At 32.1% G+C, this 14,731-nt stretch overlaps 1 protein-coding gene across 2 annotated transcripts in view; it reads left to right on the top strand.

Moving 5' to 3' along the window:
* Positions 1-3,265: 3,265 nt before the first annotated feature.
* Positions 3,266-14,731, top strand: part of LOC114324839 (xanthine dehydrogenase) — a 57,382-nt gene continuing 45,916 nt past the window's right edge. Inside the window, exons 1-2 of one of the 2 annotated variants that reach the window (XM_050651864.1) lie at positions 3,266-3,406; positions 12,882-13,048. In XM_050651864.1, coding sequence (XP_050507821.1) covers positions 3,355-3,406; positions 12,882-13,048 — 219 coding nt within the window. In that variant the 5' untranslated portion in view covers positions 3,266-3,354. Of the gene's footprint in view, positions 3,407-7,653; positions 7,738-12,881; positions 13,049-14,731 lie in introns of those variants that run through there. The other variant, XM_050651866.1, reaches the window with a different exon arrangement.

Below are 14,731 nucleotides of genomic sequence, written 5' to 3'. Positions count from 1 at the left end.
TTTTAAATGTCAAAGTTCTAAAAGTTGTAGAATAGAAATGAATTCCAGTGACGAAGAGTTACAGTTTTTTTATTTGTTTATCGTAGATAAAATATTGTATGAAACTGTGCATGAAGTACTTTTTGCGAACTTACGCGATGTATAGCACTCGCCCAGTTATCGCTCGTGCTCTAAAAATCTCGTGCGTTCGCAAAAAGCATACTTCACAAACTGTTTCATAAATAACTATTTTAGCACTCCATACGAGCGTTAAAAATGCTACTTTAAGGCACTAGTGCTTTAAAAATTTTAAGGCACTCCACTTTCATATAATCAAATATCCTTAATTTTCGCATTGTCATGGTGACAATATGAGCAATGACTTACAACAAAATTTTTGACAGTTTTGTGGTTTGAAAGTAGTTAGGATTTTTAAATGTCAAAGTTCTAAAAGTTGTAGAATAGAAATGAATTCCAGTGACGAAGAGTTACAGTTTTTTTATTTGTTTATCGCAGATAAAATATTGTATGAAACTGTGCATGAAGTACTTTTTGCGAACTTACGCGATGTATAGCACTCACCCCGTTATCGCTCGTGCTCTAAAAATCTCGTGCGTTCGCAAAAAGCATACTTCACAAACTGTTTCATAAATAACTATTTTAGCACTCCATACGAGCGTTAAAAATGCTACTTTAAGGCACTAGTGCTTTAAAAATTTTAAGGCACTCCACTTTCATATAATCAAATATCCTTAATTTTCGCATTGTCATGGTGACAATATGAGCAATGACTTACAACAAAATTTTTGACAGTTTTGTGGTTTGAAAGTAGTTAGGATTTTTAAATGTCAAGTTCTAAAAGTTGTAGAATAGAAATGAATTCCAGTGACGAAGAGTTACAGTTTTTTTATTTGTTTATCGTAGATAAAATATTGTATGAAACTGTGCATGAAGTACTTTTTGCGAACTTACGCGATGTATAGCACTCGCCCCGTTATCGCTCGTGCTCTAAAAATCTCGTGCGTTCGCAAAAAGCATACTTCACAAACTGTTTCATAAATAACTATTTTAGCACTCCATACGAGCGTTAAAAATGCTACTTTAAGGCACTAGTGCTTTAAAAATTTTAAGGCACTCCACTTTCATATAATCAAATATCCTTAATTTTCGCATTGTCATGGTGACAATATGAGCAATGACTTACAACAAAATTTTTGACAGTTTTGTGGTTTGAAAGTAGTTAGGATTTTTAAATGTCAAAGTTCTAAAAGTTGTAGAATAGAAATGAATTCCAGTGACGAAGAGTTACAGTTTTTTTATTTGTTTATCGTAGATAAAATATTGTATGAAACTGTGCATGAAGTACTTTTTGCGAACTTACGCGATGTATAGCACTCGCCCCGTTATCGCTCGTGCTCTAAAAATCTCGTGCGTTCGCAAAAAGCATACTTCACAAACTGTTTCATAAATAACTATTTTAGCACTCCATACGAGCGTTAAAAATGCTACTTTAAGGCACTAGTGCTTTAAAAATTTTAAGCCACTCCACTTTCATATAATCAAATATCCTTAATTTTCGCATTGTCATGGTGACAATATGAGCAATGACTTACAACAAAATTTTTGACAGTTTTGTGGTTTGAAAGTAGTTAGGATTTTTAAATGTCAAAGTTCTAAAAGTTGTAGAATAGAAATGAATTCCAGTGACGAAGAGTTACAGTTTTTTTATTTGTTTATCGTAGATAAAATATTGTATGAAACTGTGCATGAAGTACTTTTTGCGAACTTACGCGATGTATAGCACTCGCCCCGTTATCGCTCGTGCTCTAAAAATCTCGTGCGTTCGCAAAAAGCATACTTCACAAACTGTTTCATAAATAACTATTTTAGCACTCCATACGAGCGTTAAAAATGCTACTTTAAGGCACTAGTGCTTTAAAAATTTTAAGGCACTCCACTTTCATATAATCAAATATCCTTAATTTTCGCATTGTCATGGTGACAATATGAGCAATGACTTACAACAAAATTTTTGACAGTTTTGTGGTTTGAAAGTAGTTAGGATTTTTAAATGTCAAAGTTCTAAAAGTTGTAGAATAGAAATGAATTCCAGTGACGAAGAGTTACAGTTTTTTTATTTGTTTATCGTAGATAAAATATTGTATGAAACTGTGCATGAAGTACTTTTTGCGAACTTACGCGATGTATAGCACTCGCCCCGTTATCGCTCGTGCTCTAAAAATCTCGTGCGTTCGCAAAAAGCATACTTCACAAACTGTTTCATAAATAACTATTTTAGCATTCCATACGAGCGTTAAAAATGCTACTTTAAGGCACTAGTGCTTTAAAATTTTTAAGGCACTGCAGTTCGTATTGATCGTATAGACAATTTTGATGTAATGCCAAAAAAATATAAAAATGGAATGTCAGTCAAGTTTTTTTTTCTTTTATTGCCTTTGGGAACAGCGCCCATTTAGCCAGCAACACTTCTTGAAATCGACGCCTCACCATACACCAAGACCATTACGAACCCATCTCCGGATCCATTACAAAAACAATACAGGGTAGGTAAGGGAAAAAACAACTTTTCGCACCCAGATCGTTCAGGGTGACTAACCACATACTAAGTAGGGATACGGGGTATTATTAATTTACACGACTAATTTTATAATTTAAAGTTTCAATTTACAAGACTTAATATAATTTAGCGGAATCCTAAAGATTGACGGTTTGTTCAAAGCTAGTAAGTTCATCAGATTATATGGGGGATAAATGGTTTCTTGCAATAGCTGCATATTCAACAAATTTCTTTTTATCACATATTTGTCACATGCAAAAAATATATGATCCAAGTCACTTATTGTATTGCAATTTTCGCACAAATCCGACTGTATTATATTGATTTTAAGTAAAAGTTTTTGTAGATATTGTCCTGTAATTACGTTTGTAGAAAAACTATTGTATGATATGCGTGTTAAAAAGTACATTTTTAAGGCACTCATGTGAATTGCAGAACTCGCTATCGCTCATTCTGCAAACTTTCACATGCGTGCCTTAAACGTGTACTTTTAACACTTATATCATAAATAACTATTAAATATGAACAATTCACACTGTCCGGAACGTATCGTATCAGACACATTTAAGTAAAATCAGGTTTTTCGGAGACTACGCTACGTGCCGGAAACGATGAATGCATGATAATATGTAGACACCTTAAGAGTAACTTATTAAATAGGTTTTTATTTTAAATTATCTGTAGATATTAGATCCATAAAGTGTAAGTAGTGCATTTTTATTTTTATTTATTGCAATAAAAGCGGGCTGGAAGTGAATAGGTGTTTATCAGTGAAGTGTCTATCATTGTGTCTAACAATGGAGCACACGGAAACGATAACGTTAACCGTTAACGAAAAACAGTATACATGTAAGTATATAATTTTAATGTCAATAATAGTAGATCGGGCCAATAAATTACTGGAAAAAGAAACTCAAGTCTAAAATTAGCGAGATTATATTTAGACCAGGGCGCATCTGTAAAAATAGTAGTACATTTGGACGTTGAGAGGTGACTCATTATTTTTTGCGGAAATTGCTTGAAAATAACTCATATAATCCTATTTGTGTTATCCTCCAACTCAAAAAGGTCCGGAACATTGTTTAAATAATCAAAATGTCAAAAAATGAAGGAAAAATTCGATTTTATTCTTCATTTTCTGATTATAACTTTAAAAGTATTTATTTCCGAGAAAAGTTGTACTGACATAAAAGTTGCGTAATTAAATTTTATACAATATAGGATTCGTCAGAATTTTTAAAAATTTTCACCCTTGTTGAAAAATAGCAATAACTGCGAAAAAACGATAAGAAAACAAGTATTCGCATTTTACGTTTTTCAACCATTTATGCTAAACTTAAGTCCTTCATATTTTACCCAAAAAAACTTTATGACATAAGAAAACAATACTGTAAATTTCATTAAGATCGCTTCAATAGATTTTGCAAAATAAATTTTCCAATCCAGCTTTCGCAAAAAAAATCATTTTTTCACAATGTTGCAGGACTGAAAATAAAGGAGACAGTAAGTTGAATTTTTTTTTGTATATAGAACAATACTGTACCTTTCATGTACAATTTGCAAAATTAAAATCGGTTAACCACTACGGCGTCAGGGATTTTTTTAAATAAACATTATTATTTGGTGCTACGCGCAGGACAGCGGATAGTTTGGTCTGATTGGGCATTCCAATGACCTTTGATAATGATTGATAAATTTTAATTTTTAGTACATTTCGATATAACCATATAAATTTGTTTATTGCAAAATAAAAACACATACTCTGTGCTTTGAAATAACACTTTTTTTGACAAACTTTCTTTGTTCATATATTTTAAGTTAGAGAATAAAAGTTTATTATTTTTAAACATATGCAATTGCTTAAACAATATTTCACAAACAATAATCAAATTAGTTTGATTTTTATGGAAATAAAATATATTCTAATACAACAAAATATAGACTAAGAAAATAATATATTAGATAAAGAGTGGAAGAAATTTTGGGGGAAATCAACTTGTGTGAATCGAACACCGCGTCCTGCGCGTAGAACCAAAAATTAATGTTTATTTAAAAAAATGTCTGACGCCGTGGTAGTTAATGGATTTTAATTTTAAAAATTGCAAATAAAAGGTACAGTATTCTTCTATATGTATAAAAATTCAACTTGATATCTGCTTTATATTCAGTCCTGCAACATTTTGACAAAATGAATTTTCTTGCAAAAGCTGGATTGCTAAATTTATTGAATGAAATTGACAGTATTGTTTTATTATGTCATGTAGTTTTTCTGGGTAAAATATGAAGGTCCTAAGTGTAGCATTAATGGTTGAAAAACGTAAAATGCAAATACTTGTTTTTTTATGGTTTTTTCGCAATTACTGCTATTTTGCAACAAGGGTGACAATTTTTAAAATTTGTAACCAATCCTTTATTGTAGGAAATTTAATTATGCAACTTCTATGTCAGTACAACTTTTCTCGGAATTGAATACTTTGAAAGTTTTAATCAAAAAACGAAGAAAATAATCGAATTGTTCCTTCATTTTTTGACATTTTGATTATTTAAACAATGTTCCGGACATTTTTTAGTGGGAGGATAAATCAATTAATATTACAGGAGTTAATTCCAAGAAATTTCTGCAAAAAATATGAGTCACCTCTCAACGTCCATCTCAAAACAGATGCGACCTGGACGAATTTCCAATATACGTCCCACCTTGACTTTACAGGAACATAGGCAATACAGTCTTTATGAGAGTTTTTAGCGCGGTGATGCCGATTTTATCAAAAAGAATTTGTAATTGAACATTAAATTAAAACTGTTTTATTGTTCGTCCGCTCTAACTTTTCCCATGCGTCAAGACTTATTTTCAAACAAATTAAGTTAAAACCTAAAGTGAAACGAACGTCGATGTGTATATACATTTTGTATACTGTATACTACTTATATACTACACACATCGGCGTACGTTTCACTTTAGGTTTTGACTTAATTTGTTTGAAAATAAATCGTGACGCATGGGAAAAGTTATAGCGGACGAACAATAGAAAGGCAATCTACAATTTTAGGATTAATATGCGTAATAACTATAGTATATCAAATAAACTTAAACGCATACGAATCCTAAAATTGTAGATTGTATTTCTAAAACAGTTTTAATTTAATCTCTCTAATGTTCGATTACAACTTATTTTTGATAAAATCGGCATCACTGCGCTATAAACTCTCAGAAGGACTGCATTGCCTATGTTCCCTATCCTGTATAGTCAAGGTGGGACGGACTATAGATAGTTTCTACTGTCAATTTTTCTTATTCCTTCGTGAATTTTGAATAAAGTCGTCTCTATCTAAATATTGAATGGGTTGCATATGTGAGTCCATATTAAATGTAGTAATGAAACAAAGACTTACTCACAATCATTTAATTATACTTTGCGACTGGTTTCGATCTCTACATTATTCAGATCATCTTCAGGTCGGCGTTACAAGTAGTTAAATGCTACAATTAAAGAAACCAGAGTTAGAACATTGTCTGGTTGCACAAATGTTAATAGAAAGCTAAATTCGAAAACATTTTTTGACATAAAGGTTTGCAACTGTTGACATTTCAGAAATGCGATACATACAAATGCACACCTATGAGTAACAGATACTCATAAGCATGCATAAGCAAATGGATGCATGCAGTTTATGAATATTTGTTGAAAAAGTTAAAAAAATATAAATAAAATAATTTTTTTTTTAAATTAAAACTAATTAAAATATTATATTATTAATCAAATTAAATATGCTTCCAAAATTCAAAAATAATAATAGATAGTAATATTGCTCTGATCTACTTATATGCCGTTACAAGGGATGCGTTGCCACTTAGTTGTTAACATGTTAATACGTCCAACTTATGCTAATAGGTTAGCTGGGAGAGGAATAGGGCAAACAGACATGTTACGTAGGTCAAAACACTGTGTTTGTTTTTGAAATGTTGATTTTAATGCCTCTCCGATAACTTGCTTCACTGACTAGATTTAGTAGTGTCTAAAGATCTTGTAAATTTTCAGCAAGAATGGTTGTATCGTCAGCGTATCTAATATTGTTGATCACTTCTCCGCCTAGCCTTACTCCCTCTTGTCTGTCATCCAAAGCCTTCCTAAAGATTTCTTCAGAGTACAGATTATAAAGGGTGGGTGATAAAACACAACCTTGTCGTACTCCACGTTTTATCGGTAGTTTTTCAGTACTACTGTCTCCAATTTGGATAGGGGCTACTTGATTGTAGTATAAGTATTTCAGCAGTCTTATATCGTAGTTGTACTCGGTCGAATGCCTTCTCGAAGTCGATGAAACAAACATAAACGTTCTTTCGGAATTCACAACTTTTTTGTAACAGAACGCACATACAAAATAGTGCTTCTCTAGTTCCTAGACACTAGTTCGGTATGATTCTCATATTATTATTATGTATGTATTGTCTATATTTAGTAGGTAATTCCTCGGTATACCTACTTCTTCCATCTATTTACAATTATATTTTCTTCATCTGCCATAATTTCATATTTTCGCTATTTCTAAAAAAGGGGTCTTTTCCTATTGCATTGCTGTATTTTTGAAATTCTTGAAAAAATTCTTACTTTTCAGTTTTGGATAAGAGATCTTGAGATGATTTCGTCCATAATGATGATTTTTATACGATAAAAAACGCGAATATTTATTGTTTTACTGATAAAATAAAACCAAAATATCCTCGTAATTTTAACATATTTTATACTTATTTGACTAATCTAAGCCAAAGGTGTCATTAAAGCCCGATTTGGATAATGCGACCAGTTGAGACATCTTGAACATCAGCAAAACATTATTGACTTTTCTTTTTATTCTCTTATTGTGAACCGATGCTAAACATAGACTTCTAGTGAAACTATCTGCGTTTATACGATGCGATTGTTGATAAGTTGTAAGAGTAACAAAATAATCTATAAATTATATACAATAGTATTAACATTAATTCCTTTACCAAATTTTTAATAAAGTATTATCTGTCGATATTAATCCTACACTACTTTATCTTTTGTGCTGCAATTTTTAAGTTGCAAATATTTCAGCGATCGGCTAGTATTAAAGTACCATTTTGTTAAAGTTTGTTTTTAAAATGGTGCTCTTGGAAACTATAACTTTAAAGGTTAATGACGAAGAACATACTAGTAAGTTTCATTTTAATTTATTTATAATTTTTTTTATTTTTTATCCGAAAATCTAAGTATTCCCATACATTTTATGTATTTAACAAATTATCTGTAGAAACAAATGAATAATTTAAGTATTGTAAATATTTAGTGTGTTTGTATAGCAATTTGGACCACCATCGTCGTCTTTATGGAATATTTTCGTGTCCACTGCTGGACATACGTCTCCCTAGTAATTTTCTATCTGTTTCGATTTTGTGTCTCTTGTATCCAGTTTTTCTGGGTCTATCCATCATGTTGGTGGACGACCTCTATTTCGATAGACTTTGTATCAACTTTGTCCATGCTTTTATCTATTTGTAAATGTATGAGGGCATTTTGCCAAACAACTTGGAGGAAATAGTATCTCCTTGTCGTTCACCTCTTTCAATTCGAATTATCTTAGTATTTTCCTGCAGATAAACATTACATAATATTATACAGGGTGTTTCATTAATAATTGTCCATATAGTAACTAATTTAACTTAAAACACTTAAATAAAATGTGGTTCCTTACTGAGTTACAGGGTGTTTTATCTAATATATTAAAAATTATTTTTGCTCAGCATTTTAAAACTATTCAACGTATCCTTTTCATACTTGGCAGAAAGTGCGACTACAAGACACACTGCTAAATTATGATAAACAAAAGTTTCTAGCTACTACCAGAGGCGTACGACAGGGGATGGTGAATGATTGACCCTTCTCAAATCTACGCCACTGGAGGAATTACTATTTTAGTGCCATTTTTAGAATCTACAATACTTTCCACGTAGATAATATACTTTTTATTGGTAACGATAAAGTCATTAGTTTTCGAGATATTTGAAGTTAAATATGAAACGGCACAGTTATTTTGATTAATTTATGATATATGATTCATATGATTAAAATTTAAAAATTATTTGTATCCAGTACAATTAAAACTATTTGGCGTATCCTTATCATACTTGGCAGAAAGTGTAGGTCATGCCCCGGAATCTCATATGGAAAAATTGGGGAATTTCCCCCACCACTTCCACACCGCTCAGCTAAATAAAGAGAAACGACAGCCTTTCTCGCTCACGAAGACTTTAACCAATCATTTATGTTAAAACACCATACCTGAATGTCACAAATAAAATAATCAAACGAGGCTTAACTCGACGATGTCAATTATTTGTCAATTCTTCAAAAGTAATGACAGTTAGTGCAAATACAAATAACTTAGAGCATGGAAAATTTTTTCTCTCATGCTGTAAGACAAATAATTTTCTATTAGTTTACAGTTTTTATTGTATTATCTGTAACGATTTATTCTTAGTAATTTCAATTTCAGTGTGTAGTGTGTAGTTTTGTTTTAGTTGCGAAAGAACTTTGGTGTTGTGTTAATAAAAAAAATAAACATGGTTTATTATTGTTGTGTACAAATCATAGAAAAGTTAGAAAATGCATAGGTAAATAGTAATTAGTTTATAACTGTTTTATCTGAAACAACGAATAAATACACGTACCTATATTTAGAAAAAAATTGTCTAACTTTTTTATATCCCTTTTCCTTACTAAATTTGACAGCAAAAATAACATATTTTGCAACTTGAGAATTTGGCGAATGGATTTAGTGTCCGCAGTCATATAAACCCAAACAAACAACAAAACTTGAGAATTCCGAATAATTTATGAGTATTACTTAGATATTATTTAAATAAAATACTTTAACAAGCTTAGTAAGTTTTGGTATTTTATTTTAATAATATAGGTGAGATTATTTCTTGTAAAATAACAAGATATTTTAATTAGTAACGAAATTGCCCGCAAGAGGCGCTAAACGGATAAAATTAATGCTTGTCCATTTGAATTTCCCGCCAAATGGTGATTAGTTAACACATCGCTCGCAAATGGCGTAAGGAACCAAATTTTTACAGTGAGTTGCCTATCTATCTGGTAATACTATATATTATTTAACTATGGTGTAGGTACTGTACGTTTTGTACACCCTACTAAATTAAGATAAATAAACGGGGATAGTGGGGATAAAGAGGATAGTGTCTGGTTGACCCTTCCCAAATTCTATGCCACTGACGAAATTGCTATTTTAGTGTAATTTTTTGATTTTGCAATACTTTTTATGTAAATAATATACTCTTCATTCGTGACGATAAAATGATTAGTTTTCGAAATATTTGAAAATAAAAATGAAGCGACATAATACATTAATCAAAATAACTGTGTCGTTTCATTTTTAACTTCAAAGATCTCGAAAACTAATGGCTTTATCGTTACGAATGAAGGGTATATTATTTTCATAGAAAATATTGGAGAATCCAAAAATTGAACTAAAAAAATAGCAATTTCGCCAGTGGCGTAGAATTTGGAAAGGGTTAACCATTCACTTTCCCCCTCTGGTAATAGCCACAAACGTTTGTTTAACATAATTTAGTAGTTTTTACAATACATATATTTCCTGCCAAGTATGAAAAGGATACGTCGAATAGTTTTAAAATGCTGAGCAAAAATAGTTTTTAAATTTTAAGATAAAACATCCTGTAACTCAGTAAGGAACCACATTTTATTTAAGTGTTTTAGGTTAAATTTTCGTATTTTGTGCTAAGGTTTCTCCAGTTACTATATGGACAATTATTAATGAAACACCCTGTATAGGTAATTTTAATATCTATTGATAAATGTGTCACTTTAATAAAGGGTTTTAACATTTATTAAATCATTTTTAATAACACAGGTACTAAAAATTACAAAAGAAGCTTAAACAGTCATAAGGATTTTTGAACAATAAATAAAGCAATATTCTATTAATAACATAAAATATAACGAAATCTATAATGTAAAAATACAGGATAGCGATTTCTGTTCTCTAAACAGATTAGTGGTTGTATACAACTATCAGTCAATACAAAAACTGTCTAAAATAAATTTTAGACAGTTCGCAACTAGTAGCGAGTTCTCAGTAGGTCAACTAAACAGAACACGATCTTATCAAATCGTTTTCGTTTATGGTGATCATAGTAGATGGCACCTTTGTAGCTATCCATTTGAAGTGAAAAATAAGCAAGAGACATTATCTGGCTGTCTGTGTGTAAATTTGTATCAACCCGAGTCTCCGACGACGCGCGACGCAGAGATATGCAGAAATAACGTTATAATACTATACTGATATCAATTCATACACTGAAGGTTTGATGAATTGTATTCTTGCGTCATATAATCTGTCTTTTAAATGCATCAAATCGATAGTAAAGCTTTTGCTGAAATTCCAAACTTTTTCATAGCTTTTGCATTTTAAATATTTTGTGCTTATATTATAGACCAAAAATACATGGTGCCTTGAAAACGTGTACTGGTACCAAACGGCACAATTAAAAATAGACAATTCTATATCCAAACCGATACATATAAGAAGGAATGTTCGACAGGGATGTGTGCTTTCCCCTCTTTTATTTAACATATATTCGGAAGCCATATTTTAAGAGTCTTTGGAAGATGCAGAGGTGGGAATCAAAGTGAACGGAGTATTGATCAACAACATACGATATGCTGATGATGGTGTCTTAATTTGTGACAACACAGTCGATCTTCACTATAATCGGAGAATACAGTAAGCGAATGGGATTAGAGGTTATTATCAAAAAGACCAAATTCATAATCATTTTCAGAAACTTGCAACTCCATGCACTTGAAAACTCCACCATAACACTGAATATCAAGTCCATTGAAAGATTGAGCAAATTTAAATATCTGGGAACGTGGCTTTTTGAAGAGGTGACCGAGTCAGTGCGCAGGTACAGTCCGCCGATCGTAGCGTCCCGAGCCGACCGGTCCGAGCCGATCGCTCTATGCCGATTCAGTGCGCTGCCTGCTTTAAGGTTTACTAAGTGCTACGTATGGTCGGAGCTGCTATATGGCGTAGAGGGCTGCACACTCAAAACGAGGGATATAAACAGATTAGAAGCTTTCGAAATGTGGCTTTATCGTTACATCCTAAAGATACCATGGACGGCGAAAGTTACAAATGTAGGTAGATGTCTTTAAAAGAATCAACCAAGAACGCCAACTTTTCGAAACCATCACGAAAAGGAAAACGATGTACAGTGGAACCTCGTTAACTCGGATTAATCGGGACCGCATCCGATCCGGGTTATCGAAAATCCGGGTTAGCCGGAGAAAATGTTAAAAATTAATTGCAATGGTAAAAAAATTAATGCGGTATACTTACAGATAAACTCCGTTATAATTGAAATAACATGAAATATATATGCACATTACACATCTAAATTACGTATCAATTACGCCTTTATCAATTCTACCTAATGCTTCTAATTTCTTTTCCATTGTCACTACAACATTTTTACGTTTTGTTGCCATTACGTAGACAAAAAACACGCAAACACAAAATCTGAATAGATTTACTAACGATTACAGAACGGAAGCGAACAATACGACTGTACTACACACAATACGGTCTCAATCGCAACGATGTTATGTTATTTAATAACAGTGAAGACTAAGACCATTGTTTAAAAAATAATTTTTTACATACCTACTCTTTTAGTCTTTTTTAAACAATGCTAAGACAGTTTGAAATAAATAAAGGTTACTACAGGTGCCTGTTGTTTCAGATAACACGACAATGAACATCGTGTACCATGAGTCATTTTTACTATCGTATATTATGTACCTAGTTCAAATTACACAAATACCCATTATCTCTCAAATATTATATTACACACATTTTTATTGTTGAAATATTTGTCTGATAAAAATCGGTCCGGGTTAGCCGGACTTCCGGGTTATCGGGGGCCGACTTATCGGGGTTCCACTGTATCTGGGTCACATCATGCGAAATAAAAAATACCAGTTCCTTCAAGAGAGGAATGCTTTGAAACATAAGGCAATAGACAGAGGTTAACGACATACAATATCTGATACATATTGCCAGAAACAGAGAGTAATGGAAAATGTGATCGCTAACATCCATTAGTGGATTTGCATCTGAAGAAGAAGTGCTTATCAACTCGGTCGAAGGCTTTTTAAAAATCTATGAAGTAGTATGCGTTTCCAGCTTAAATTTTCTTCAAGTGTAGATAAGTTTCATAATGTCAATATTAATAACACTACATTTGTTTCAGTAAATACTAGTGATGTAAAAGCAGGGGACTCCCTGAACTCCTACCTTAGGGACGTGTTGCACCTTACAGGCACCAAAAGAATGTGCTTTGAGGGAGGCTGCGGAACCTGCACGGTAGCTGTGGAAGAAACAGTGGATGGTATACCTAACATCTATTCGGTTATGTCCGTAAGTACCTACACTATGATTTTCTTCTTCTTCTTCCTACTTAGTTAATAGGCTAATGCCTGTTTTACTTCGGTTTTTAGCCTCAATTATTTTCATATTAAATAAAGTAAAGAAACACAGACTTACTCACAATCATTTAATAATACTTTGACGACCGGTTTCGATCTCTACACTATTCAGATCATCTTCAGGTCGGCGTTACAAGTACAGTAGAACCCCGCAAATCCGAACTAATTGGGGGGGCAGCCTGTTCGGATTCCGAAAAGTTCGGATTATCCGAAAGTTAGCCTTAACTAGTAGTTCAAAGCTTTCATTGTGATATTGAGTAGCCAAACGTTCTCGCAAGAGTAAGGACAATATTTTTGGACTCAAGTTGACTACGAGAGAACCAAAGTAAGTTTGTGTTTAACCTTTATAAACACTTTATAAACCTATATATTAAAGTATAATATTTATTTTTAAGAAATTTTAAATGTCAAAGTAATAGTGATCCTACATTGTCCAATTTTCTGGCTTTACTCTGTATAATAAACATGTTTTTAAGTTTTTGTCTTGAATTTTTAAATTTTTTTCACTTTCCGTTGGTTCGGATTTGCCGAAAGTTCGGATTTGCGGGGTTCGGATTTACGGGGTTCTACTGTAGTTAAATGCTATAATTAAAGAAATAGTCCAGAAAGCCACTGCGCATCCGCTAGGAAAAATATTCTAATTCTTTCTATTTGCACAATCTTACTCAAAAAGGACTCCTTTTAACAAATTTGCATGTTGCCAGGACCAAAAAGTGGTCAAAAATTTTTTAAACGTTTTTTTTTTGTTTTTTTTCCTAAAATTATTTTTTTTTGCACGGAAAAAAGTTTTTTTAGGTTTTTTGGATCATTCCAAAGAGAAAAGGTCTTTAGTGACTTTTCTCTAAAAATGATAGTTTTTGACATATAAGCGATTAAAAATTGAAAAATTGCGAAATCGGCCATTTTTAACCCTCAAAAACTATGTGAAAAGCTGAATTTTGAATGTTGCCAAGGTAGGTAGATATTCTTTAAACATCGATTGATGAAATCCCGAAGATTTTTTTGCAATACAATATTTAAAACTCCTTTGTTTTTTAATTGCTAATCAAGCGTGCACGACACTATTTTCCACCGACAGTATGGTGCAAATGAAAGGAATAAATTCGTTATTTCGTAAACCGGCGACTTTAAGGAAAAATCCCGAAACAAGTCGATTTTTATTTTTAAGTTATGATATTCTGGCATATATGGTATACTAGTGACGTCATCCATCTGGACGTGATGACGTAATCGATGATTTTTTTAAATGAAAATAGGGGTCGTGTGCTAGCTCATTTGAAAGGTTCTTCAATTCTCTATTCAGTAATATATTCAGGGTGTCCAAAAAAATTTTTATTAAATTAATTTATTTGACAAAAAAAGAAGTAGAAGGACACCCTGTATAAAAAATTATGTAAATGTTTACATTACTTGATAGAGAATTGAAGAACCTTTCAAACGAGCTACCACACGACCCCTATTCTCATTTAAAAAAATCATCGATTACGTCATCACGCCCAGACGGATGACGTCACTAGTATACCATATATGCCACAATATCGTAACTTAAAAATAAAAATCGACCTGTTTCAGGATTTTTCCTTAAAGTCGCCGGTTTTCGAAATAACGAATTTAT

The sequence above is a fragment of the Diabrotica virgifera genome, chromosome 5 (assembly GCF_917563875.1).
Source record: "Diabrotica virgifera virgifera chromosome 5, PGI_DIABVI_V3a".
Taxonomy (NCBI): Eukaryota; Metazoa; Arthropoda; class Insecta; order Coleoptera; family Chrysomelidae; genus Diabrotica; species Diabrotica virgifera.
Note: the sequence above shows the minus strand (reverse complement) of the source record. Positions and strands in the feature narration are given on the sequence as shown.